Below are 26,261 nucleotides of genomic sequence, written 5' to 3' on the forward strand. Positions count from 1 at the left end.
TCCGCCGAATGCTGTCCTTCGCCTGGTGACAACGGCTCACCAAACCCTCGTAGGATATGTCGTCGCCAACCGCCACACGATCATGGATCTCAGGGTTAAGGCCCTGAAGAAATAGATTATACTTCATCTCTGAGCTATCAGCAATCTCGGGGCAATAGGATAGCAGATCAAAGAACTTCTGCTGATACTCATCAATAGACATGGCTCCCTGTCGCAGACTTAGTAGTTCGCCTGCCTTCGATTGACGGAGTGCAGGAGGAAAATACCGATTTTGGAAAGCTGTGCGGAACTCGGCCCAGGTGGCCACTCCTCTCGCCGCAATAAAGGGTGCAGAAGTAAACCTCCACCACCTACGGGCTCGCCCATCCAGAAGATAGTCAAGGGTCTCCATCTTCTGCTCCTCGGTGCATTGGAAAGTCTGAAAAGTCGTCTTCATGCGGTCTAACCAATTCTCCGCATCCTTCGGAGACTCACCTCCAACTAAGGGCTTAGGACCCATAGCTAAGAATCGACGCACAGTGAAACGCTCGTCGTCATGATGACGATGACGCCGTTCTCGACGATGCTCTCGGTCGGCATTACCCCAACGCCCACCAATACTGCCATGAGAACTCTGGTCATCACGATTTGCCATCTACAAAAATACCTCATGATGAGACTAAATCCCAAGAATACTTTTGCATGCTCTGATACCATAAATGTAGTGACCCTTACCCGAATCACCTACTAAACAGAACTTAGGCATGCAATTAACTTAATAAAATAGATATCAGAATAATCTTGCGGAAACCATAAATAAAATACAATCCCAAGGAAAGGAATCCGTAATTTATCCAAATAATATACAACCAAATCAAATAGCTGTATCAACCCAAACAACAATAATAAAACCTAGACGAAGCTCCAGCTGGTCAACCACTGACTAGCCCCTCCTGGATCCACCCTCCTCGTCCAATCGCAAACCTGCCCCATGGAATAGGGTGTCCAGAAACACAGAGTACGAGACTTGAGCATAAAACGCTCAGTACGAGAGTATGAGTATACATGCATGCAAAGTGAACTCCCTATAAACTCGAGGTCAAGGATCAGATAACAGAGACAGACCGAGCCCTGGTATGTAGCACGTTGTACCGTTGCTTTAGGAGGTGGCTCCCATACCATAATATCAGTGGATTTACCGGACCCAAAGCCATGGAAGTCCATCCACTAACAGGATAGGGTACAACCCTACTAACAGACATCTCGAAGGAGATAGCTCAGTATGCAAATGAATGCAGCATAAATAATGACATATAAATCATGCAGTCACATAATACATGCATATTCAGTCAAGATATCTCGAACAGTACTTTCGTATAAAATAAATAGGGGAAGGGTTCCACTTTTTATTTTTGTTTAAGGGTTGCTCGCCCTACCGAAGTACCAAAAGCTGCTCATCTCGAAGAGTCTGCAGTACCAACCGCAAGTGAGAAACATGCTCTTCCGTATTACGCGAATACACCAAGATGTCGTCAATGAAGACCACGACAAACTTGTCCAAATACTCCCTGAAAATATGGTTCATCAGATCCATGAATATAGCCGGCGCATTAGTCAAACCAAATGGCATTATTAGAAACTCGTAATGCCCATAGCGAGTACGGAATGCAGTCTTGGCTACGTCCTGATCACGGACTTTCAGCTGATGATACCCAGATCTCAAGTTAATCTTGGAGTAAACTGATGTGCCCTGCAGCTGATCAAACAAGTCATCAATACGAGGCAACAGATACTTGTTCTTTACAGTGACTCGATTCAGCTGCCGATAGTCAATGCACAGCCGCATCGACCCATCCTTCTTCTTTACAAAGAGAACAGAAGCTTCCCAAGGAGATACACTAGGACGAATGTACCCCTTGTCCAAAAGATCCTGTAGCTGATTCTTCAATTCACGCATCTCTGACGGAGCCAGACGATACGGTGCTCGATAAATAGGTGAAGTACCCGGCATCAACTCTATGCCAAACTCGACTTCCCTAGTAGGAGGAAAACCCGGAATCTCATCAGGAAATACATCTGGAAATTCATCCACAACAGAAATGCTCTCTATCCCAATACTCTCGGCAGAAAAATCAACTGCATAGATAAGGTAGCCTTTCCCGCCCGACTCTAGAGCTCGATAGGCTCTCAAAGCTGATACTAAAGGCATCGGGGGTCGCGCTCCCTCACCATAGAAAAACCAGCTCTCACTCCCCTCCGGATGAAAGCGTACTAATCTCTGATAGCAGTCCACTGAAGCTCGATAGGTAGTCAATATATCTATTCCCATAATGCAATCAAAGTCGTCCATCGCCAGGACCATGAGATTCGCTAACAGAATGTTCCCTTCAAACTCTAAAAGGCAACCCATCACTAGATGCTTAGCCAAAGCAGATTGGCCCGTTGGAGTAGAAACAGACATCACTACGTCTAGTGCAATGCATGGTAACTTATGCCTCTTAACAAAACGTGCAGAAATGAAGGAATAAGATGCACCAGTGTCAATAAGTACAAGAGCAGGTATACCATAAAGCAAAAATGTACCTGCGATGACTTTCTCATTCTCCTCCACTGCCTGATCATGTCTCAGGGCAAACACCTGGCCAGAAGCTCGTGGCCTCAAATGAGAACTCCCAGCAGGCTGTCCCTGCGACCTCTGCTGAACGGTGGCCTGAGAACCAGATCCTGAACCAGAACCAGAACCTCCTCCCCCAGATAGTGGACAATCCCTCCAGATATGACCAGTCTCTCCACAATGGAAACTAGGGGTGGGCAATCGGATCGGGTAGTTCGGGTCCCGACCCGACCCGAACCCGATCGGATACGAAAATCGGGTTGTTCGGTTTTTTAATCGGGTTCGGGTAGTAACCGAACCCGACTATTATTAAGTCGGTTCGGTTTCGGGTAGCAAACTGCTACCCGAATTACCCGATCGGGTACCCGACTATCCGATTTTTATTACTTTATTTAAAAATATAAAAATTAATTGGGCTATTGGTTTGGACTTTTATTATGAGGCCCATTATTTTAGTACAAAATATGCATGATTTGGTGAATGAGGGAAGGGACTGTGTCCTTATTCTTTCATGAGAGAAAGTTTGTATTTATTTTGATTATTTTTATTTTTTAAAAATTAATTTTTTTGTTTTTTTTAAAAAACTAGGTTACCCGAACCCGAACCCGACCCGAACCCGACTTAATCGGTTACCCGAAGAGTCGGGTACCCGATGTTATCGGTTCAGTTTCGGGTAGTATAAAATACTACCCGACTAATCGGGTACCCGACCCAAACTACCCGAAACCCGAACTACCCGACCCGTGCCCACCCCTAATGGAAACAAGCTCCAGAAGCTCTACGGCACTTGTCGGATGGATGGTTCTTCCCACAGTGATCATACTTGTCCTTCTTATCATAACGGACAACACCAGCAGAGCCAGAGGAAGAAGAAGTAGATCCAGACTTCTTAAAAGTTTGAGCACGGGGACCCAAAGAACTAGCAGGCCTCGACTGAGGGAAAGACCTGTTCCGCCGAATGCTGTCCTTCGCCTGGTGACAACGGCTCACCAAACCCTCGTAGGATATGTCATCGCCAACCGTCACACAATCATGGATCTCAGGGTTAAGGCCCTGAAGAAATAGATTATACTTCATCTCTGAGCTATCAGCAATCTCGGGGCAATAGGATAGCAGATCAAAGAACTTCTGCTGATACTCATCAATAGACATGGCTCCCTGTCGCAGACTTAGTAGTTCGCCTGCCTTCGACTGACGGAGTGCAGGAGGAAAATACCGCTTTTGGAAAGCTGTGCGGAACTCGGCCCAGATGGCCACTCCTCTCGCCGCAATAAAGGGTGCAGAAGTAAACCTCCACCACCTACGGGCTCGCCCATCCAGAAGATAGCCAGGGGTCTCCATCTTCTGCTCCTCGGTGCATTGGAAAGTCTGAAAAGTCATCTTCATGCGGTCTAACCAATTCTCCGCATCCTTCGGAGACTCACCTCCAACTAAGGGCTTAGGACCCATAGCTAAGAATCGACGCACAGTGAAACGCTCGTCGTCATGATGACGATGACGCCGTTCTCGACGATGCTCTCGGTCGGCATTACCCCAACGCCCACCAATACTGCCATGAGAACTCTGGTCATCACGATTTGCCATCTACAAAAATACCTCATGATGAGACTAAATCCCAAGAATACTTTTGCATGCTCTGATACCATAAATGTAGTGACCCTTACCTGAATCACCTACTAAACAGAACTTAGGCATGCAATTAACTTAATAAAATAGATATCAGAATAATCTTGCGGAAACCATAAATAAAATACAATCCCAAGGAAAGGAATCCGTAATTTATCCAAATAATATACAACCAAATCAAATAGCTGTATCAACCCAAACAACAATAATAAAACCTAGACGAAGCTCCAGCTGGTCAACCACTGACTAGCCCCTCCTGGATCCACCCTCCTCGTCCAATCGCAAACCTGCCCCATGGAATAGGGTGTCCAGAAACACAGAGTACGAGACGTGAGCATAAAACGCTCAGTACGAGAGTATGAGTATACATGCATGCAAAGTGAACTCCCTATAACTCGAGGTCAAGGATCAGATACAAAGACAGACCGAGCCCTGGTATGTAGCACGCTGACGCTGTGCCGTCGCTTCAGGAGATGGCTCCCATACCATAATACAAGTGGATTTACCGGACCCAAAGCCATGGAAGTCCATCCACTAACAGGATAGGGTACAACCCTACTAACAGACATCTCAAAGGAGATAGCTCAGTATGCAAATGAATGCAGCATAAATAATGACATATAAATCATGCAGTCACATAATACATGCATACTCAGTCAAGATATCTCGAACAGTACTTTCGTACCTCAAATCAGTGCAAACTTTACCAACTCTAGGTCCACGCCTATAGTCTGCTCTACACTGCCAAATGATACTACTATCATTAAAGTGCTCTAAAAGTCTTAACTAAGCTCTTGCATACTCCTAAATATTTATAAGAAGCAAAAGCTATAACTTCGTCGTTAGCCCTTTGATGTCGATGCCTCCAGAACTTGGGCACAACTCTGCTACGACTTCCGAACACCTCGCCGACCACCGGGTCAAGCCTAGGAAGGCTAGAACAACTCGAATAGACTAGAAAGGAGAGGGAAATACTCCGAATTGGCAATTGGAAATGAAGCCTCGGTCCTCTATTTATAGACAACGATCGGAACTTTCGATCCTTGATCGGAACGTCCGAACCTCGATCGGAACGTCCGATCCTGCCATCGAAGCTTCCGAAGATCCTGATCTGCCACATGTCAAAATATCACTTGTTGACTCCGGATAGGGGTGATCGGAGCTTCCGATCCTGATCGGAGCTTCCGATCTAACCACACGTCATGGATGACGTAATATCATCGGTGCCTCCGATCGCTCATCGGAGCTTTCGATCCTGTTCGGAGCTTCCGATCGTGCCTTCGGAGCTTCCGATCCGTTCGATACCCAATTTATTTAATTAGCATTAATTCTTTAATTACTCAATTAGGGTACGGGCTACTACAGAAATCATCAATAAAAGTTACAAAATATCTAAATCCATCTAGAGAGGAGGAAAAAGGTCCCCAAACATCTGAATGTACAATCTCAAATGGCTGAGTAGTACGAGACAATGATGAGTTAAAAGGAAGCCTAGAAGACTTAGAAAAATGGCAGATATCACAATCAAGAGTTCCTTTGGGTAGAACTCGATTTATTTTGCTAAGAACATTATTTGAAGGATGTGCGAGACGGCGATGCCATAAATCTTACTCAGTAATGGGAAAGGAAATAGCCTGAAATCCCTTGGTAACCTGAGAGTTAGGGGAGAAGTAGTAGAGTCCATGCAAATGAAATCCTTCACCAATCATCGCCTTGGTGACGGGGTCCTGAAATATGACCTTGTGAGGAGTAAATATAACTTCACAATTGAGCGATGATGTCAGTTTGTGAACAGAAAGCAACTGAAATGGAAAGGAGGGAACATATAGAACATCGGACTCTATAGTATCTGAAACAAGTTTAATTTTGCCCTTACCCTGTACAGGAGCACCTTTCCCATTTGCTACAGATACCAAAGAAGGTGTAGAAAAAGGATGAAAATCATAAACATGGGTTAACTTATTTGACAGGTGATCTGTGGCACCAGAATCAATGATCCATATATCATGCAAATTATTAATTTCGAATGCAGTTAGAAAGGCAATCTGAATACCTTGGTTGGTATCAGAATTTGCATCAGCCAAAAAACCAGCAAATTGACTAAGAAGTGCAGCTGATTGATCTTTTTCCTGATTAATAGATCTACCTTGGACAGCTTCCTGACCATGCCTGTTTTGTAAATAATTTGCGAAATCATTAAGTAAAGCAACATGACTAGATGAAAAAGATTCAATGGAGTGAGTAGCCATATGAGCCTTATGATCAGGGATTCGTTTTTGATATCCTCCACCCTTCTGATCCTTTGAAAATTTGGGCTTCAACTTTGGGTGAAGAGTCCAACAACGATTAATCGAGTGACCAGTAATATAGCAATGCTGACATTTGAGATCAGGGCGTTTGCCCTTGTAAGACTTTTCTTCAGAGGATGAGCGAGTAATATACACACGAACATCTGGAGGATTGGGAATAACAGAACTGGGCATGACTTTCCGGCGTATTTCCTCACGCTGAATGGTCGCGCAAATATTCTTGAAGGATGGTAACTCGGTATTCATTATAATATGGCTTCTTAGATCCTCAAAATCAGGATTAAGACTAGCCAATAGCTGAAAAATACGGTCCTCCTCTGTTCTCTTCTGCAAAATAGCTGCATCAATAGTAGGAGGTCTATAAATCTCCAACTCGCTCCACAAACTCTTCAGACTCCCTAGCAAATTTACGAATGGCTTCCCATCTTGTTGAAGACTTGCAATCTCCCTGTGGAGCGGAAGATCCTTGCAGAATTGTTTTGGTTGCCATACATGTCACGAACGGCATTCCAAAGATCCAAAGCAGATTCGGAATAGCTAAAAATTGCTGCAAGGTCATGCTCCATCGAGTTAAGAATCCATGACATAACCTGTTGGTCCTTTGACAGCCAAGCCTCATACTCCGACGAACTTGATTCAGGAGATTTGGAAGTACCATTAATAAATCCCAACCTTGATGTACCACCAAGAGCAATGGTAATTGCTCTTGACCACGGAAGGTAATTGAATTCATTCAACAATACTGAACTCAATTTTTGAGAGATATTGACATCACCAACAGCAATATCCTTTGACCCTCCAGTAATAACAATAGCATTTGCCATAACAAAAAATTAAGAAAAATATGAGCAGTGTGCAAGGATTACCGCTTTGATACCATGAAGAAATTGGGAAAAAGGATAATTCTCATTTATACAGATTTCATACATATTACAAACATATATAGAGATATGTGATTAGCCTAGGAATATGGATGTACAATCATTAGTTCCTAAGAATAAACCTATACAGAATATTAGCTCTAATTATCTCCACTAATTTAGCTTGACTATATACACATAATATTCTTCTATGCTCCAATACATTGCCATAATCACATTTCAGTTTGTTGAACTTTGGATTAGTGACAGGGGCCCTTTTCATTTGTGAATGGAAATTGAACTTGTCATATTGGAGGTATTTGGAGTGTCCCACAATGAATAGAAATGGGAAAATAGGTGAACACATATTGAGTTACACTTTATGAATTCGTCCATCTTCATTCTTGAAGCACATGCCGGAGCAAACGAATCTGTTTTAAGGACGTTGTACCTTTGTACATGCTTCGGTTTTGTTTAAAGTTTTCTTACTGTTCTAACTGTTTTACATACACTAATTATTGTGTCAGCAATATACTGCTTTCGTTTAGTGCTATGTTCCTCTACGTTACTGCTTTTGTTTGCTGTTCTGTAACTGATGTATTCATATTTCGGATGTTAGCATTTTTGCTAACATAGTTTAACTCAAGAACAAGCTAAGAAATGTTAAATTCGACATCTCTTAACCTCAAGTAAGCACTGTAAGACAACGGACAAGTTCTTCGACTAGAAAGACAATTATCATTGAGGCTTACGGCCTTGAATCCAAGCGAAGTAAATAACATCAACATCAGAAAGGGTTTTCTCCATTCTCTTTCATCATCATAGGTCTAAGAGTATTTTTAGGTGCACTTATCCATTGAGTACCAGCTATTGCAAATCTCCAAGGTGCACTGACATGCTCGGGTAAAGCATAATCAATCCCAACTCGAGGACCAACTACTATCTTTTCTGGAACTGGCCCATCCAAGAGTTCTAAACCACCTATATATGCCATGCTCTTTTAAATCATTCCAAATTCCTCTCGTGCATTAGTTTTGAAAGCAATTACACTACATACCTGGAGTATAGAGAGGATGACTAGACCACTCGGTTGATATTCCTAATGCCTGTCCAACCTAAATAAACAAAAACGAGGAACACTGGATAATAAACCTGAACCGTCAGAGTTCAGACATACTGTGAATTAGAGAACCAATCACTTACTTTACCGGGGCCTGTCAGAAGAACGGGCTTCTCAGTTTTTAAACCACGACGCTGCTGAATGGTTTCCAGTCCTTGAGAAAATGACGAGTGAAACTGTAAGTTTGCTACTACTTCAAAAACATGCAATTTAATGATATGCAATTATTTTCAGAAAGAATCAAACATCAAGTGGACTAGATGAGAATCATGTAAAATCGGCTTCACATTGATAAGAACAAAAAATATAACAATATAATATTTTTCAACAAAAAAGAAAGTGAGAATTTGTAATATTGTGAAAAGGACAAACAAATCGATTCTAACACAAGAACCTTTAGCAGGGAAACAAGTGTATTGTATGAAAAAGTAAACTGTACATCAAAAGGATGCCATAAAAAGAGATGACTTCCCAGTATCATACTCGGACATGACATAAATTTCCTTCATTTGGTTTCTAGATTGACCATATGCTTTTCTCCACTTACAGAACCAAGTTATAAAGTTTCTACAACATTATTTCATTTAACATAAGTAATCATACCAGAGACTGGAGCACAGGAACGAATGAGGACTGCTGCACCGTTTCCTTCCTTGTCAGCCACCACATTGAGCATGTTATGCAGACCATAGCAAAGATATATATATGCATGCCCTCCTGCTCCAAACTGTTTGAGACGAGAAGTTAAGAAGTCAGCGGAAAAACAAGACATTTGATGTATAGATACAAGTGAGGCTATTTTAATACATCCGAAATAGTTTTTTCTATTCAATGATGTACCAGATACAGATCTAGCCTGATTCTCTTTCAAATTGTATGCCTATTTCAGATAAAATACAACCAAAAGTTTCTTACAATGATAAATATAAAAAAATAATTAAAAAAACGATAGTTTGTCAATGTTTAGTGTGTCATGCAATCATGCATGCACAAAGACATCGCACTCAGAAAAGTACAAGGAAGTTGGATAATGCTAGGCACTCCAGAGATAAAGTTAGATTCACTATGAACATTTGAGTGTTGTTTGTTACACATACATAAATTACGTAGATATAACTCACCCAAATGAATCTCAATCTTTAGCACAAAACAAAGTCCTCCTCAATTTACAGGAGGAAAAACTATAGAGTGAAGTTTTTAACAAAGAAACTAGTAATGGATATTTTTTCCACCTTCTGTTAAGAAATCATTTTGTCAGAAGATAAGCACAATGAAGTGTCCATAGCAGTGAAGAGTTACTGATTTCTAGCTGTTTGGCTCATGGGATGCGAGGAAAAAGGAGGAGAAAATAAATTGAAAAACATGGATAACTGAATCATTTTAAACTCAGAGTCCGCATCAAACGCTTGATGAAACAAGAATAGGCAGTATTGTTTTTTCGCACCAAGCAATGCTTTATTGTAGCAGATTAGTTCTTGTTGCATTGTAGTCCAATCATCTATTACTTATATTAGTCAAATCACTTGCCATGAAACTCTATAGTATAAACTCAGAATACAAAACATTTTTTAACGTAATATAATTTAGGCTTCACCTTATGATGCAAAAAAAAAAAAAATCAATATAATCATTGCGGATCAAAACCATGTTGAACGATTCACTAATCAAATAAAAGACAAAAATTGAAGCGACACAAAACTTACAACAGGAGCTGTCCTAGCAGTAATGCCAAATCTAGCATGGCAAGCTGAGTCATTTGGCCTGTAAGCTTCAACCTTTTCAAAAGAAAAAACAGAGTAAAAGGAAGAAAACTAAACATGGGATGCAGAAATAATGAACAATACCTCAGTGATCCGAAGAACGACATCGTCTTTCTTGAGGTGCTTGCCAAGCAAAAGTGGTGCGAGGTCAAGGGCATCAACTTGGTAGAAATCTGGAGCTGATAGTAATGGGTATTTAAATATCGAGGTTTGAAAATAGGGCTGCGATCTTAATTTGACTTTAGTTTTGCATTTTTTTTGGATCCTCATGTTTTTCATATTTGGGGTATGGTTGAACCCAATGGGTGGAGAAGACTGACTTTGCTTATGATGACCTCTCCCTGCAGTGTGTATGTGTGGGGATGATGATTTGATTTCACGCTGGTGAGCTATTTACCGATTAAAAAATTATATTTATATATTAAATCAGAACAAAAAAATAATAATATTCTTTGACTTCATCATAAATCTAAATTTAGACACTACAATCGTTTAATTTGAATTATTAAAATATTCAAGTATCATGTTATTGCATCGAAATAATATGTTAGAATTTCAAATTAGATTTTTCTGCCAGAGCAAGCTCACGTTGTCGTTTTATACAGATTGGCTTTTGACTTAATTCCAGTTTTCATTGCCATCACAGGCACACTCGTCTTTTTGAGTTGACATGTTCTTCCATTATTATGTACTTATCGCATATAAAGTACTGTCAAGCAGGAATCATTTGTGCCAATCATAACATAAATTTTCTACAATTTATTACAATTCCTGGAAAAACGGATACAGAATCACATAAATCTATGCCCAACTATCATGCACATTGCAAAAATAAGAAGAAAAATTAACATGGCAGTCACTTGAAAAAGCAGAATCAGAAATCATGCAATGTTTTTTTTTTTTTTTTTTGTTTGATAGCATCTCTCAGAAGCATTTTCTGTGAACAATTGATGGCCCAGATTCGTCATACTCTGCCTTGGCTATCCACATCTGCATGAAAATAAACACACATGCACGTACGCGCGGTCTCTTATCAGAATTTGTGTCGAGATAGACATTAAAGAAGAAGATCATATAAATTAATTAAAATGTTAAAAATATATATACTACCATGCATATATATACCTGCTGGAATGTGCTGAGAGAGGCCAAAATAGAACCACCAATCCATACACTGTACTTCCTTTCAGGCGGAGCAACCACCTTAATCTTCATGCTGCTAGGAGCCAAAGCAGTGATCTCCTTGCTCATTCTGTCAGCAATACCAGGGAACATAGTGGAGCCACCACTGAGTACAATATTTCCGTACAAATCCTTCCTAATATCCACATCACACTTCATGATAGAGTTATAGGTGGTTTCATGAATTCCAGCAGCTTCCATTCCTATCATAGATGGCTGGAACAAAACCTCAGGGCAGCGAAATCGCTCCGCGCCAATAGTTATCACCTGTCCATCAGGCAGTTCATAGTTCTTCTCCACAGAAGAGCTGCTCTTCGCTGTTTCTAGTTCTTGTTCATAATCAAGAGCGATATAAGCTAGCTTCTCTTTTATGTCCCTAACAATTTCACGCTCAGCTGTTGTGGTGAAAGAGTAGCCTCTCTCGGTCAGTATCTTCATGAGGCTATCTGTCAGATCACGCCCAGCAAGATCGATACGCAGGATTGCATGGGGGAGAGCATAACCTTCGTAGATGGGAACAGTATGGCTCACACCATCCCCAGAGTCGAGGACAATCCCTGCAGTAAACGTACAATTAAAATAAGTCATATATATATATATGCCACATAATTAAAGGTCAAATAAATAAGCAATCCGCTTCAGTATGTCGTTTATCAGTCAGTACTGTAGAATTTATGTGATAGAAAGGTCACTTCCTCCCTGTAATCCTGAGACCAAGTGTGTTTCTAACAATCACAAAACATTTGAGCAGTGTGATCGATGGCCGTCTCCTATCTACAAAACCATCGAAAGGCTAAGGCGGTGTGATCGATGGCCGCCTCGACCGCCATTTAGAACGCATCTAAGTGTATGATATCATATCACCATTCTTCGTGCGTACAAAAAGGAAGGACCACAGGGATGCCATACATGATTGAATGAAAGAATTCAAATGGTTTAGCATTTTGCTTACCAGTTGTACGACCACTGGCATAAAGGGAAAGAACAGCCTGAATGGCAACATACATGGCAGGGGTGTTGAAGGTCTCAAACATTATTTGAGTCATTTTTTCTCGATTAGCCTTCGGGTTAAGAGGAGCTTCAGTCAAGAGAATTGGATGTTCTTCTGGAGCCACACGAAGTTCGTTGTAGAAGGTATGGTGCCATATCTTCTCCATATCATCCCAGTTGCTCACAATTCCATGCTCGATTGGGTACTTGAGGGTTAAAATTCCTCTTTTGGATTGAGCCTCATCACCCACATATGCATCCTTTTGGCCCATCCCAACCATTACACCAGTGTGCCGAGGACGTCCCACAATGCTAGGGAAAACAGCTCTTGGAGCATCATCTCCAGCAAATCCTGCCTAATAAATTTGAGAAGGAATATAATGATAATCTTATGACACAATTTTGTTTAGGTTTATTTCATGAACAGACTAAAATTTTGATCATAAATCAAGAGCGCAGTAAAAAATGTTGGCTGGAAATATCAGAACAATACCTTCACCATTCCTGTTCCATTGTCACATACTAGAGGCTGGATATCCTCACCTTCAGCCATCTTTTAACCTGCCTTGTGGTTAAAGGAAACCTATTCAATTTTTTTTCGAGAGAGGACAATAGGCATGAAATTTTCATCATGGGTATGATCATTTGAAATCTCTTCTCAAAAACATAAAAATCTGAAGGTAACATCTACTCCAATTGATAAACAAGACTGGTTATAGGATATCATGCATCCTGATTTGGAAAGATCCAAAAATCTGCCGGTAGATTCATATCGGACCAATATTTTATTCATTCTTAATTGGAATAGTGCAGTAACTTAATTTACCCATTTAACAGCATATTGTAATAAAAATTCGGCCAATTCAAAATATCCATGTGCAGATCCATGAATCAAGATGCATAAACAACATTAGCACTTAATCACCAATGAGTAATTGAAAGGGAAAGAAGGAACCTTGGAAGCCTTAATTTCTTCAAATTCACTCTGTGTCACCTTTGTCTGTGTAGGTTTGCCAAAGTACCCGCCCTCTTGCTTAAAACAAAGAGAGCTGAGCTGAAACACAACCAACCTCGGATGAAAAGATCCTTAAATTTAGGATTCAGAGGATCAGGGCCGTTGGTTTGGGTGGTCCCCATTACAGCATGGCATTAACCCTCCCCTCACTTTTTAGCTCTTTCCCTAATCTGCCCTCACTGAACATTTGTCTTTGGAGGTTAGTTTCGAAATAAATATTGATTTGGTGTGCGACTTCCGTCAAATTTTATTTCTAATAAAGAAAAAACTTTCTTACTGTGTGTATCTCATCTGAGTGATTTAAAATACGTTAGAGATGGTTATTTTTACTAATAAATGTTTGATCGAACTATCTTGTTGGAAAGAATCCAACATGAGTGTCGGAGATTATCTGGATGAAATGTTATTCAAATTGTTCATTAATCCATACATACTTTAATTAATTAACAAAAACTTAACTTACTCTTCGCACTTAAACTTGATATTTTTTTAAGACTAGAATCCTTCTTTTATTTTAAAAAAATGATCGTGTCATTGTTAGGATGACTAGTTTGTTGATATTTTTATTCGTGTAGCATATAAGAATTAAGTTGAATAAGATGATATGATATACTTTTTTTTTAAAATTATGAACGAATTTTTCTTAAATTTATTGAAGAAAAGACACGGTGATGTGATAAAAATAATTCTTTTTGAATAAGTAAAAAATGAAAACGTGATTCAACAAGGCTTAACTAGTTAATGAACCAAGTTTCAACCATGATGATAATAGCACTTCTCAATAAAACAACATCGAGAATTTTACAAGCACGAGTATTTTTGTATTTTATGTCCTTGATCGAAGAATGGCCCATGTCCCTTTCGTTCCATTTGCATCCCAATTTCTCATATTCCCCAGTTAAATTTCCCACCAATCTCATCCATGCTCAGTAGCTGCACCGGTAGTCGATTTAGTTAATATATTAATTAATGATCATGCTTAAAGCAACACAGATTCTTGGTTCATCTCCTTCCGGATGTTTTTCCCTTTTCCACAGGTTGAAGAAGCCCCATTCGAATTGTGGTGTCTCTTTCATTTCAAGAAAACCCACAAGAACCACTCTTTTTTCATTCTCACAACTGTCGGAAACAAATCTCTTATCTTTTCAAATTCGCAAAGGCCGCAACTTTAGAGCTTTCCAGATGTCCCACATACGTTATGAAGCAAGTCCGGATGGAGTTTCGTCTTCTTCGTCTGTTTTGGTATTTGTTTTACGGGTTTAGTTTCTTTATTTTGTTAATAAAACCATTCTTTAAACAAATTGATACGAGTATGTGGTCATTAGGGCACTTTGTTAGGATGAATTTATTCTTGTTTATTCAGTTGGGTACTTTTGTTGCTTGTGCTTAAAAGGTTTACCGTGGTTGCGCATTCCAAATGGCTGCTGAATAACCTGTCTGGATTGTATTGAGATTTTCTCCCCTGGAGATTATCTTGAGCTTAAATTCGTCAATTTGCTGTGACATTCAATCCTTATTTTTCGAGTTGCTCCAAAAGTTTTCAAATGATAATTATAAAAATTAAATACCCTCTCTGAAAACTGATCACGGCTAATTTTCTTCTGATAAATATTGTGTACGAAAATATCTTAAATCTGACGATGTTTGAGAAGCTGCTATTGGATAACATTAGCTGTGTGGTCGAAGCACTTACAAGTTACAATAAGTTATCAAAGAAATAATTAGGTCCTCTCTTATTGACGTGATCTTGTATGCATGAAGATTATAATTTCCTTCTCGGTCCACGGATGCATTTTCTTCCTAAACATTTTATGTTTGTCATCAATAGCTGCGGTACAGATTGGTATGTAAAAACAATGATGAGACTATGGAATTTTAAGCCGATCTATGAATGGCTTTCCTTCTTTTTTCTTCGGAGTATGTTTCTTTGGACTTACTTTTCTTCAAACTTTTCTGTTACCTGTGTTGGATTGTATTTTACTCTTAGTCATTCTCTCAAATGCATGTGTGGGTTGGATTCCATCTTGTGCTCATAGTGTTTCCTTAGTTTTCCATTCAAATCATAACTTGTTATTACTTCGCAGGGCAGTAATCGGAAGATTAATTTCTGCCAGTCATGTGGTGGCCCAACAAAGCATGAGATACCTGATGGAGAAGAGAAGATGAGAGCCATTTGCACGCTGTGTGGGAAGATTGCTTATGAGAACCCAAAAATGGTGAGATTTCCAGTGATAGTTGAAAATGTAGATTATGATCAAGTATTGTAATAAACTACGTGATAGCATTATGTTGGAATCTTGTAAGTTTGGTAGGAGAATATCAATAATTTCTGATTTGTAGGGATTCTCTATTCATCATTTTGTACATATATAGGTGCACAATACTCCACATGAATGTACAAGAAATATATTTTCCCAGTTCTTACAGAAAGCTATTTGGATTACAAGCATTTTGTGATTAGTTGATTGTGTTACTGCTCAACAAGAGGCTATTCCAGAGCTCTTTCTTTTCCATTGGGGATTTTTCTTTCACATTATCATTTTTCCTTGTACGTAGAGGAAGTTACAACCTCATTGACACCTGAAGGGTTTATTTTTTGCAGTGTTTTGCACAAGCAAAATTGGTTTAGTAGTGAAAAGTTATGCAAAAAAATTGGTGTTATTATCAGGAATATATGAATTCGACTCATATCGTTTTTGTTGGCAATGAGTGTATGATGATTTCTAATTTTTTTAGCTGTTTCAGTATCTGCTTGATATATAGATAGAAAAATACTGCTGAGATTTCCAACTTTAGTATTATATCACTGTGTGATGTGGGTGCACAGGTCGTGGGTTCCCTCATTGAGCATGAAAACAAAATTCTATTATGCAGGCGAAAGATCCATCCATCATATGGTCTTTGGTAAGCATTTATTCATTGGCCATTTACCTACAAAATCAATCATCTTAATGGTCCTATTGTTTTATTTTTCATGTTGACACACATTCTATTTTCTATAAAAACATTGCTTATTCTGTCTACACCATTTTTTTTGTCCTTTTTTTTTCCCCCTAATTTGCTACAAAATACAGGACTCTTCCAGCTGGTTACATGGAAATTGGGGAGTCTGCAGCGGAAGGAGCAATTAGGGAGACGTGGGAGGAGGCAAATGCTGAAGTAGAAATTCTATCGCCGTTTGCTCAGTTGGATATACCTCTTATTGGTCAAGTAAGAAGAATTATCTTAATCTAGTTTTATTAGCAGTTGGCATCTTCATTCACTCAATTCTCTTTGCGTGGAACAGACTTATATTATTTTTTTAGCAAAGTTGAAGAGACCTTACTTTTCAGCGGGTCCAGAGACATCCGAATGTCAACTATTCGCGCTTCAGGATATTCCTTTTGATTCTTTGTCATTCTCATCTATGCTGGTCACTTTAAAATTGGTAGCTTTACATTTCAAATGCTGAGCCAATAATCTTCGGGTGCGTTTGGATGAAAGAATTTCAAACCAATTGTTTAAATTATTTTCTCTGTTTCGGATACTTTCGGATTATTTATTGTTTCAATTAATGTGATGAATTCCAAATCTTTCCAGATTGGAGTAATTTGAAACTTCATTTTCAAATAGTCAGGTCAAATACAGATCATTCAATCCAAACGCAACCATAGTTTGTAGTATTTCCTTAAACTGACTGGAGTCTTGTTTCTGCGTTGTGGTTGTAGTATGTTGAAGATAGAAAAGTTGGAAGAATGGGGTTTCACTATGGCGTTATTAACAAGAGGTAATATCTATTTAGCAATTATTAGCTAGAAGTGTGCAACTGGATGTCGTGTTACTTTTTCTATCGACAGATCGTTGGGCATTAAGATCCTTTTTAGCATGCATCTCTACTCTGTTTTTTGAACCTTGTTCCCTGACTGAAGTTGAGGGAAAAAGCACTGGTCTTGGTTGTTTAAAATTCATTCAGAATGTTGCAGCGGCCTAAGTTTTATGCTTTATCGAGAAATCCGATTTTGAACCAAACTGTGTGGAGAAAAATTTTGGTAACAATTAGTCCTTTGTCAGAAGGAGCCAAGTTGAGTATTATTGCATAACGAAAAATGTTCTAACATCAATTTAATTAACAAGCTACTGATGCCTATTTTCTTTTTCTTTTATCCCACCCGTAGTCGCTATCTTTCGGTGCGCTCTGAGTAAATTCTCGGACTAACGCAATAGCCTGCAAACTTCGTTACTCAGATAAATCACATTGGGCAAGCCCTGCGTGACAGGCTAGTCCAAAAAGGTATTAGCAGGATAATTGAACTTCTGACTTCTGGTCAAACGCTCACCTACTCCACCAACTTGGGCACCCCCTTGGGGGCAAAGCCTATTTTTTATTATGTAAACACAATGGTTTCTGGCACAATCACATCCACTACATCACGTACATATTCTTTTTGTTTCACGGATCAAACCCTTGAGAAAGATTCGGTCCTCATTGTAATGAAAAGAGTACACCAACTATTTGAACTGCTAGAAATGGGCATTTATTTCAGCTAAAGGTGATGAGAAACAAATATCCATGCTATGCACTTGTCGGGTGCCAAAACATGTGTATTCATTGTTATGGAGCCTGGCTATTCCTTATAAAAATTTGAGTCTTGTGTGACCCTTTGTCTGACGGGGTCTGATTTCTTGAATATGAGTTCTTAGGTCATTGCAGTGATTGAAGTTATCTGAAGTAATGTCGGAACAATTTTTTTGGTTTTTGGCAGGCCTGGGACAAGTCCTTCGGATATACATGCCTACACTCTCCATCACCATTTGCGATCTTGATTTCTAGGAGAATTATATGATAACCATAAGCTCACTTGTTTGTTTGTGTGTTCTATCCCTGCTATATAGCTTAGCTAGCTACGATCTTAAAATGTGATTTTATTGTTACCAGTGACCAGATTTTGACCTGAAAAATATTACGACAAATATATAATTGCCCGTACGTATTTTTATGATCATCTATCCAATTTTTACAGATGTATGCATTTTATAAATTATGTTCATGATCCTCATACCAACCAAACTCATTTGAAAATTTGATGCAGATTTTTTTTAAAAAAAAAATATCGATTAAATCAATTGGATTTGTGGTTGTTTATATAGTAGAGATTAACTAACTTAATTTCAATTAATTTTTCAATTTTGATTTGAAATTATCATTATATCCTAATTTAATTTTCAACTAATATTCTCCGTTGCTCGTTAATACAGTTCGAAACTCAATAGATATATCGATTTTATAAATTGAGTGATGTTTTGGTAAATAAAAAAAATCAAATGGAATAAAATGAGTGTCATTTGGTAAATAACGAAACATCTAATGACTAAAAAAAATAAAATCATATAAAATGACTAATCTATTTAATAGTTCTGGTTTTTGTTGGTATATTTTCATTAAAAATTTGAATTAAAAAAAACAAATTAAAATCGGTTATTTTTTGTTGGTATTGGAATTAACCAAATTTTAGGGGGAAAATGATCTTTACAAAATTTAAAATAAATTGAATTTGATAATTTTTTTTTTAAAAAAACATTAGTTTAATGTTTATCTGGTGTAACAATTTCTTATTTTTTTAAAAAAAAACCAAAATAAAATAAAATTGAATAAGCCAAATGAAATTAATTTTTATAAAGATAAAACAATATCAAATTTCGGAATTAAATCAGTGCATGGCATCATCCACAACGTACAATAGCTAGGGGCCGGGGATCAGGGGGTGCTACCTACCTCTAGTTGAAGCTGAAAACATAGAAAGGTAAGAGATAGCTACTACGTACGTAAAAGAATTAAATTCTTCTACCCCCAAGTCAGCAAGAAATTGAATATAAGTATAACTTGTAATTACAATATATATATATATATATATATATATATATATATATGTATATAGTACTAGTACTAGTGCAACCAATATTAATTATATATTTAGCTAAATCTGAGATGGAATACTAATTAATTAGCTAGCGTAGTGGGACGAATTAATTAATCCACGGTAGTAGTTTCCAAGAAGGAAGTTTGATGAAAGTCTTGCATGAAAATTCCATCAAAGTCGGCGAAATCACCTAAGAAACCACACCCTGAATCTGCAGCTGTCCAGATGATCTCTTCTTCCCGGCCCTTTAGCCTGATCTCTGTCATATTCATTCTCATTGCATTAGGCAGCTTTGATGTCTTCGTTTCCTCAATATATATCGGATGCGGGGGGTTTTCCTGTTAACCTTTGGACCAGCTCCCTGAAGTTTGTGGCATCTGTCTTGATGATCTCTGGTGCAAATATGTGGATTATTCGGATTTTGGGTTTGAATTTCGATATAGTATGTGATTTCCTGTTTAATAATATTGGAGCTCTCTGTTTTGCGCTAAATCGTTGTTTCAGCCCGTCCATATTTGTGTGCAAGAAGAATGAAATCAATAATTCTAACTACTACTGCATATATGGGATGGCCGGGACGGGTTATATATACTTATAAAGAATATGGATCGATATATGGAGTAGTTTGTTGTGTTATACAGAGGTGGTTGTTTTTGTTTTTCGCCAAGTGGAATATATATAATTCACAAAAGGCTTTCATTTTTCTGTATATGATGCATGAGACAACAACTGAAAATTTATTTATAACAAATAAATATTATAGAAAAAAAAAAAAAAACTAAGCATGCACTTTTGTGTTGTGGTGCATGTGTTTGTTTGTGTGACAACATGCAGTTGAGTGGTCCCCCAAATCTCTGATATATTCTTCACAAAATCATATGGATTCTTATAAATTCAGTCTCCCATGCATGGATGGGATGGATATATGTACAAGACTAGCTAGCTAGATTAACTTGAATTTGAATGCATGTGTACGTTAAATCATCAATCAAATTCATGAAAGCGTTGCGTTAAGTTATATATATATATAGTAAATGACGACGTAGGGTAGTATTTGTTGAATTTTAATTAGTCCAATTCAGTTATTAATACAAGACGATCGAGCACGTGGATCGGATCGGAGGTCAGAAAAGCTGTGATATATTGATGCATCTCACACCATGTTCGTGTGCCCAATGATTTCTTTTAATGATGCCATGTGGCCTAGGAGTACTGCTGCCTAGCTAGACCATTTCAACACATTCAATTTTAATTTTTATTTTTTTATTCTTATAATTAGAATTTAGAAAGCGTCAAATGCCGGCATTCAGATATGAAAATGAAAATAAATATATGATCCAGGCGGAATTGAAATCGTCTCAACTCATGCAGAATATAAGTGGGCTAGGGACACAAAACCACTTTTGCCATTATAATCCAAGATATGCATAAAATTACAAATAAGATAGATGTGAAATGCCGGAAATCCTAAATCTGAATTTTACACTCGAATTTATTTAAGTATAACCAAGTGGTTGGTTTGTCGATGTTAAACCAATAACTGTTTAATTTCATTTTTACCCGTACATAATATTTGTTATATAATTTTCATACATCTCTCAAATTCTTCCCATTTTCGTTGTAATGCAATACTAAATGGCATGACATTCATATGCTGTTTGATTGATCTCGCTTGTCTCTAACGTGTCCACACGTTCTCAGCACACCAAAATATATCATGCAAAATACCATAACTCGTCTTGTCAAACTATTAATATTTACTGCAGTTACGTTTAAGACATCAAACCGAAATAAGTTTCTTTCTGCCACTTCGATAAGCGTATATCATGGTCACTATGTTGAGCAACAGCAATCGAGTCTGTTTCAAAGGTTTCAGAAGTAAATTTTCACATTCCACACGAATTTTATATGTTTAAACTACACTGCTTAACAATGTATTGATCTCTCCAATGATATTGACAGTCCTTTCATCAAAAATTCTTGAAAGGGTACTCTCGCAAAGTTTCTTCAACTCCCTGCTTTTCACAAGGTCTGCTTCCTGCAACCAAAGAGAGAGTAAAATGCTATATTTTGAGGTCAAAAAGCGTTGTAAACGACACCCAAGATACATACAAATATAAATATGTGTTCTCTCTCGCTTCATATTAGTCTGCTAATAGTAAAAGAAAACTAAGAAACTATATGTCGTGAAAAAATATCTGAATGCTTCTAACACGGAGCCAAGGTCCAATATAAAGAGTCGAAGATGGAGAATACAAAGGAGAATGTTAAGAGACTTGAGCAGATTAGGCTTGAATAATTTTGAGAGTGATATTGTCATCGGTTCATATATATTAAGTCGAGAAGTTTCTCGGATAAAGGGAAAATGAATATAAATAACACCAGAGTTGGTTAGAGGGGCAATTTCTTTCTTCTTGTAAAAGGATTTAATCCTTGGCTGAGTGTTTCACTAATATTAATATTCTTGGTGCACAACAAAAATTCTTCAAATTATGCCATCTATGGTCTAATGTCGAAGAACCACACATGTTCGAGAAGGAGTTTTTTGCTAGAGATAATTTTGGGGCACAACAACAATTCTTCAAAGGCATCTGGTAGCGCCAGTCATACAAACTTCAAGCAGTGAACTTTCCTTCTCGAATACTAAAACAGCGAGCAATGAGAAAGACAATAAAAAGAAACAGCCCCAGGATTTTCTGGGTGCATCTTTGAGTGGCTTGAGGGAGGCTAGTAACTACTCCTACAGCATATTTCAACCATAATGCTTCACTAGCTGGAGCTAAGCTAGGGAAAGGGTGAGTGCCTTTCTTCTTGTAAAAAAATTGAATCCTTGGCTGAACGACTAAATTTCTAAGTGGATCAGTTTATTTTCAGCTTCATCTATGCAATTCCTTCTTGGCAAAAATTATCCGTATCAGAAAGCATGCAATAATTTAACATCATATCAGCTGATTGAAAAATGCAGCTTTTTCTTAAGTTCCAAAATAGATTGGCTAACCTGCTTCGGCCATAACGAAGATAATGAATTCTGAAGCTCCATCCGTTTAATGTAAAGATCTTCTAATGCTCTCTTTAACTTAACCTCGTGCTGCTTCTTTTCCTCCACAGTGCTAACCAGACGATCCAACAATCTGTGGTTTTAGATGAATTAATAATGAATCAATTAATAACATGAGTAGATAAATATGTAAAGAATGAATCAGTAAACCAAATGCAAAACAGGAGTTCCTATGCAAGGATTTCGAGGCTATCTATATTAGCCATGATACCTAGCAGATTCCAAATGAAGAATTTTAACCACTCCAGTATGATTTGGTTCATATCAATTTGGTTAAAGAGGATGAGCTATAGCGTTTGATGCAACGAACATCTCAAGACAGCGAAAAAGTTACTAAGTGCTCACAGGAAGAAAAATACATTGGATAAGGAAGAGAGATAATCACAGCAGATAGTTAAGAAAACCTTTTAGAATTGAGTATCATGATCAGGTCCCGAGTTTTCCTATTTGTTAATAATGTAATGGCCGAGGAGACATCATTGACAATTGCTTGGATTGAGTCAGAAGTGTATTGCTGCAGCACAAAGGGAGCTACTGACTGAACTTGGTGTTGCAAGGATAATGTTTCTTCATTAGTCAATTCAAGAAACCGCTGGTTCAGAAATGCTTTGGCCTGATGTTGGTAATGCAAATGACAAATGAAAGATCAGTAAAAAAAAGATCAGCGAACAAACACAAATAACAGGTTAAGATCATGTGAGAAGTTTTCTCGTGCTCAAAAAAAGTAAACAAAAATCCGCACAGAAAGCCAGTCAGCAAGATTCATAACAATGTCATGGTTCAATGAGATAATCAATTCAGTGTGTCCATAGATACCTCAAATAAGTCATCGAGAATCTTATTCCTATATTCTGTTTCCATGAGCGGACTCCTTTTATGGTTATTTCCAGGTTCTTCAGTTTTATGGTGGTGATGTCTTGTACCAGATTCCATGGAGACATTTGGTTCTGTGGCTCCACCAAATTGCGAATTTTCAGCACTGACATCCCAAGACATCTCTTTCACAGAGACATCTGGAGCCCCAGAGCTATCTGCATTTGGTGCAACCTGAGAATTTGGTGAAATATCACTGGCATTAACAATTTCATAAGGACCTAATCCATTGCCATTATCTTCTATCTCTTCCACAGTACCGATATCCCAATCAATCTGAGAGCTCTCTAAAGTAATATCCCAGTCAATGCTGTCAGACAAAATGTCCGCTGAGCCAGCTATAACCGCAGGCTCGTGATGGAATGCTTGAGCATTGAAAGAAGCAATAACTTCAGGACTCGCAGAAACATGAAGGGAAGGAGGATTTTCACGAAGATGCTGCAAGTTTGTTAACACCAACCCAGGTTTCTTCTGCACACAAACAAATATATGGCAAAGTAGTGTCAGTTGCAATGAAATGCTTCCAGCATCATTTAGGTAATAAATACGCAATTTCCTCACATCCTTTTCCGTATGAGCATCTCTAACAAAGGTTGAGTATAATTCAGTGGCCCGTGAAACAGAATCATTGTTCAGTACTTCTAAGATCCTGCTAAAAATACTTGGAAGAGACTGTTTTGCATTTTCTACCAACTCAGATCGCACATTAATACCCTGCAATGTTTAGAGACTTGTGTGTAAACTAGAAAAAGAAAGTTAAAAAAAACAATGACAGCACCGTAGGCCATACCTGCAATCCTAAATCCAGACAAGCCTCCGTGTATTTTGCAGCAGAAAGAGCAGCATTTCTTTTTATATCAGTTTCCTTCCTCTCTAATTCTGCAAGCTGATGTTGGGCCTTTTGGAGTTGCTTCTTGTGATATGGACTTAATAATGGAAACAAATTTTGAATGATAAAAGTGAAAGCATATAAAAGGCGATTAGCGGCAAATTCTATGCTGAAATACCGCCTAAAAGACTACATTTGTTCTTACATTTCATAGTTTACATTTTGGACCATTATCTGAGCAGCCTCAGCAAGAAAAATATGATCTTTTTCATAAGAACGCACTATTGTCTCCCAATCACCCTGTAGAACTCGTAAACATTTTGTCACAACTGGTACGTAAAAAGTTCAAAGGCACAAACAGACGGCAGAACAAAATTTACATAGCTATGAAATTGCGTGTCTTACAGCTGGACCTGAAAGCCGGCCAAAAATATTACGGCTCTCTCGAGTGGACTCGAGAAGAATCTCATACACTTTCTTGGCCTCCAGGTAGCCAATCCCTGAAAACTCATAATGCTTACAACGGAAATCACATAAAGCACCGAGGAGTAGATAAAGATTGGAAGAAAAAAAAAACCTTGGGGGTCGAGGGTTAGGAAAAAAGGATCAACGTCTTTGGGGAGTGATGAAAACGCAGTCGTAATCTTTGCCCTCAAAGCAGCCATTCGCTTCCTCCAATCCAATGGAATTCTCTTCCGATCCACCAACCATTCTTCAAAAGTGTAAACCCCTTTAATTTTTTTTTTTCTAATTTAACCGAAAAATCATCTAAAAGATAAGCAACAGATTCAGTGACAAACCTCCGAGGCGAGTAAATGCGATGTCTATAGGGAGGTTCCGAATTTCATCTTGCTTTTGCATCTTCGTTCGCCGGACCAGTTAAGTTAATTTGCACAACGTTGAAAATTAATAATTCACCGCATCAAATTAAATTGAAGAAGTGTTATATCTGCGATTTCTTTTTAAAATTAAATTAAATATAATTCTTAACAAATGTAAAAAAATAGTCTTTATTGATTTTTAGTTTTAATTATGTTATATTTTCCAGATCCACTAATATATACATTGGAATATACTTTTCAGATCTACTAAAAAAGATGAGTTAGAAATCTCCAAAAAATACAAATAAAAGATGAGGAGGAAATAATAGAATTTTTGAATAGATGTCACCGTTTCGAGTAATTTTTATAGTGCCGATTTAATTTCATACAAATGAAATAGATAGTTTTTATATTTGACTAGAGATTTTGGTTGCAAATAACGAGCTAACACAAAAGTTGAATTGAATTATATATGGCAACAAATTTTATTATTATCTATTATCTATTTTATTCGATTCTATTCTATTATATATTACCTATATAATTTATTATTATTATATTATATTATTATTATTATATTTTTACTTTTTTTCTATATAAATATACAAGTTTGAATTGTGAATTTCATTCAATATCCTCACTTGTTTCATTAATTATTTGGTTTTAATTGTCAATTTATAATTTTGTCCTCGTTATTTCATTTAATAATTAATATTTTTGTCATTTTCAAAATTTTTTAGGTCTTGCATTTATTTTATACATTAGTCGATTTATTTATTCAAGGTAGATTAATTTTAATATTTAATACATATTATTTTTTATATTTATTTATTTATCTAAGGTAAATTAATTGTTATTATTTAATTCATGTCATAAATCTATATTTTGACATTTTTTATAATTAATTTACAATTTTTTCCTCATTATTTCATTTAATAATTAATATTTTTTGTCATTTTCAAAGGTTTATAAGGTTTTTCATTTATTTATAGATTAGTCAATTTATTTATTCGAGTTAGATTAATTGTTAATATTTAATTTATATCATTTTGTGTGTCCATTTATTTATTCAAGATAAATTAATTATTAATATTTAATTCATGTGCTAAATCTATATTGTGACATTCATGGAAATAAAAAGTAATTATTGAAAGCTACCTTAATTTTTTCTCTATAAATTTAAAAAATATTAATTTTTTGGACTTATTTCAACCTTATCGTCATAGTTATGTTTTAATTTACTATAATTTTTTACGTAATATTTTGATTATTAAAATTTTAATAAAAATAAAAAAAATAAAACCATTAAATTTTATTATTGTGTTCAA

At 37.4% G+C, this 26,261-nt stretch overlaps 4 protein-coding genes across 8 annotated transcripts; 1 reads left to right on the forward strand and 3 right to left on the reverse strand.

Moving 5' to 3' along the window:
• Positions 1–8,049: 8,049 nt before the first annotated feature.
• Positions 8,050–10,642, reverse strand: LOC140883811 (DNA-3-methyladenine glycosylase). The gene is made up of 6 exons (XM_073290402.1): positions 10,353–10,642; positions 10,212–10,283; positions 9,112–9,235; positions 8,592–8,662; positions 8,446–8,503; positions 8,050–8,369 (listed from the first exon to the last, which is right to left on the reverse strand). Exons 1-6 carry the CDS (start codon positions 10,545–10,547, stop codon positions 8,176–8,178), a joined length of 714 nt encoding a protein of 237 aa, XP_073146503.1. The 5' UTR covers positions 10,548–10,642; the 3' UTR covers positions 8,050–8,175.
• A 363-nt stretch (positions 10,643–11,005) lies between these two features.
• Positions 11,006–13,495, reverse strand: LOC140880403 (actin-97-like). 2 transcript variants are annotated; one of them, XM_073284801.1, is made up of 5 exons: positions 13,396–13,495; positions 12,934–13,001; positions 12,403–12,796; positions 11,394–12,007; positions 11,006–11,258 (listed from the first exon to the last, which is right to left on the reverse strand). In XM_073284801.1, the coding sequence occupies exons 2-5, from the start codon at positions 12,991–12,993 to the stop codon at positions 11,193–11,195; spliced, it is 1,134 nt and encodes a 377-aa protein (XP_073140902.1). In that variant the 5' UTR covers positions 12,994–13,001; positions 13,396–13,495; the 3' UTR covers positions 11,006–11,192. The 2 variants fall into 2 exon arrangements, with proteins under 2 accessions (XP_073140902.1, XP_073140903.1); XM_073284802.1 differs by having other exon boundaries at positions 12,934–13,005; positions 13,396–13,494.
• A 789-nt stretch (positions 13,496–14,284) lies between these two features.
• LOC140882860 (nudix hydrolase 23, chloroplastic) lies at positions 14,285–18,454 on the forward strand. Of its 4 annotated transcripts, XR_012150291.1 has the most exons (8): positions 14,286–14,697; positions 15,540–15,671; positions 16,283–16,359; positions 16,530–16,665; positions 16,742–16,921; positions 17,035–17,071; positions 17,163–17,221; positions 18,198–18,218. XR_012150291.1 is itself a non-coding variant. In XM_073289081.1 (7 exons), the coding sequence occupies exons 1-7, from the start codon at positions 14,425–14,427 to the stop codon at positions 18,256–18,258; spliced, it is 879 nt and encodes a 292-aa protein (XP_073145182.1). In that variant the 5' UTR covers positions 14,286–14,424; the 3' UTR covers positions 18,259–18,454. The 4 variants fall into 4 exon arrangements, 2 of the variants coding, with proteins under 2 accessions (XP_073145184.1, XP_073145182.1); XR_012150290.1 differs by lacking the exon at positions 17,035–17,071 and having other exon boundaries at positions 18,198–18,275; XM_073289081.1 differs by lacking the exon at positions 17,035–17,071 and having other exon boundaries at positions 16,742–16,882; positions 18,198–18,454.
• Positions 18,455–21,065: 2,611 nt separating this feature from the next.
• LOC140882057 (CDK5RAP3 protein homolog) lies at positions 21,066–25,028 on the reverse strand. Its single transcript, XM_073287801.1, has 10 exons — positions 24,913–25,028; positions 24,690–24,824; positions 24,518–24,612; positions 24,318–24,412; positions 24,074–24,209; positions 23,845–23,997; positions 23,227–23,754; positions 22,815–23,023; positions 22,351–22,483; positions 21,066–21,390 (listed from the first exon to the last, which is right to left on the reverse strand). Exons 1-10 carry the CDS (start codon positions 24,971–24,973, stop codon positions 21,265–21,267), a joined length of 1,671 nt encoding a protein of 556 aa, XP_073143902.1. The 5' UTR covers positions 24,974–25,028; the 3' UTR covers positions 21,066–21,264.
• Between the last annotated feature and the right edge of the window lie 1,233 nt (positions 25,029–26,261).

Source organism: Henckelia pumila, chromosome 2 (assembly GCF_033568475.1).
Source record: "Henckelia pumila isolate YLH828 chromosome 2, ASM3356847v2, whole genome shotgun sequence".
Classification (NCBI taxonomy): domain Eukaryota; kingdom Viridiplantae; phylum Streptophyta; class Magnoliopsida; order Lamiales; family Gesneriaceae; genus Henckelia; species Henckelia pumila.

Bases quoted from the DNA above. Each gene is read 5' to 3' on its own strand.
- LOC140882860 (XM_073289081.1), top strand. From the start codon at position 14,425: ATGATCATGCTTAAAGCAACACAGATTCTTGGTTCATCTCCTTCCGGA. The intron at 15,672-16,282 runs GTGAGATTTCCA...GTGGGTGCACAG, and splicing joins CTTATGAGAACCCAAAAATG to GTCGTGGGTTCCCTCATTGA. The intron at 17,222-18,197 runs GTAATATCTATT...GGTTTTTGGCAG, and splicing joins TATGGCGTTATTAACAAGAG to GCCTGGGACAAGTCCTTCGG.
- LOC140882057 (XM_073287801.1), bottom strand. From the start codon at position 24,973: ATGCAAAAGCAAGATGAAATTCGGAACCTCCCTATAGACATCGCATTT. The intron at 24,413-24,517 runs GTAAGACACGCA...CGAGTTCTACAG, and splicing joins GCCGGCTTTCAGGTCCAGCT to GGTGATTGGGAGACAATAGT. The intron at 23,024-23,226 runs GTATCTATGGAC...TACCAACATCAG, and splicing joins TTCTCGATGACTTATTTGAG to GCCAAAGCATTTCTGAACCA.
- LOC140883811 (XM_073290402.1), bottom strand. From the start codon at position 10,547: ATGAAAAACATGAGGATCCAAAAAAAATGCAAAACTAAAGTCAAATTA. The intron at 10,284-10,352 runs GTATTGTTCATT...TCTTTTGAAAAG, and splicing joins TCGTTCTTCGGATCACTGAG to GTTGAAGCTTACAGGCCAAA. The intron at 9,236-10,211 runs GTAAGTTTTGTG...CGTCTCAAACAG, and splicing joins CTGCTAGGACAGCTCCTGTT to TTTGGAGCAGGAGGGCATGC.
- LOC140880403 (XM_073284801.1), bottom strand. From the start codon at position 12,993: ATGGCTGAAGGTGAGGATATCCAGCCTCTAGTATGTGACAATGGAACA. The intron at 12,797-12,933 runs GTATTGTTCTGA...CAAATTTATTAG, and splicing joins ATGGAACAGGAATGGTGAAG to GCAGGATTTGCTGGAGATGA. The intron at 11,259-11,393 runs GTATATATATGC...ATTTTCATGCAG, and splicing joins CTCTCAGCACATTCCAGCAG to ATGTGGATAGCCAAGGCAGA.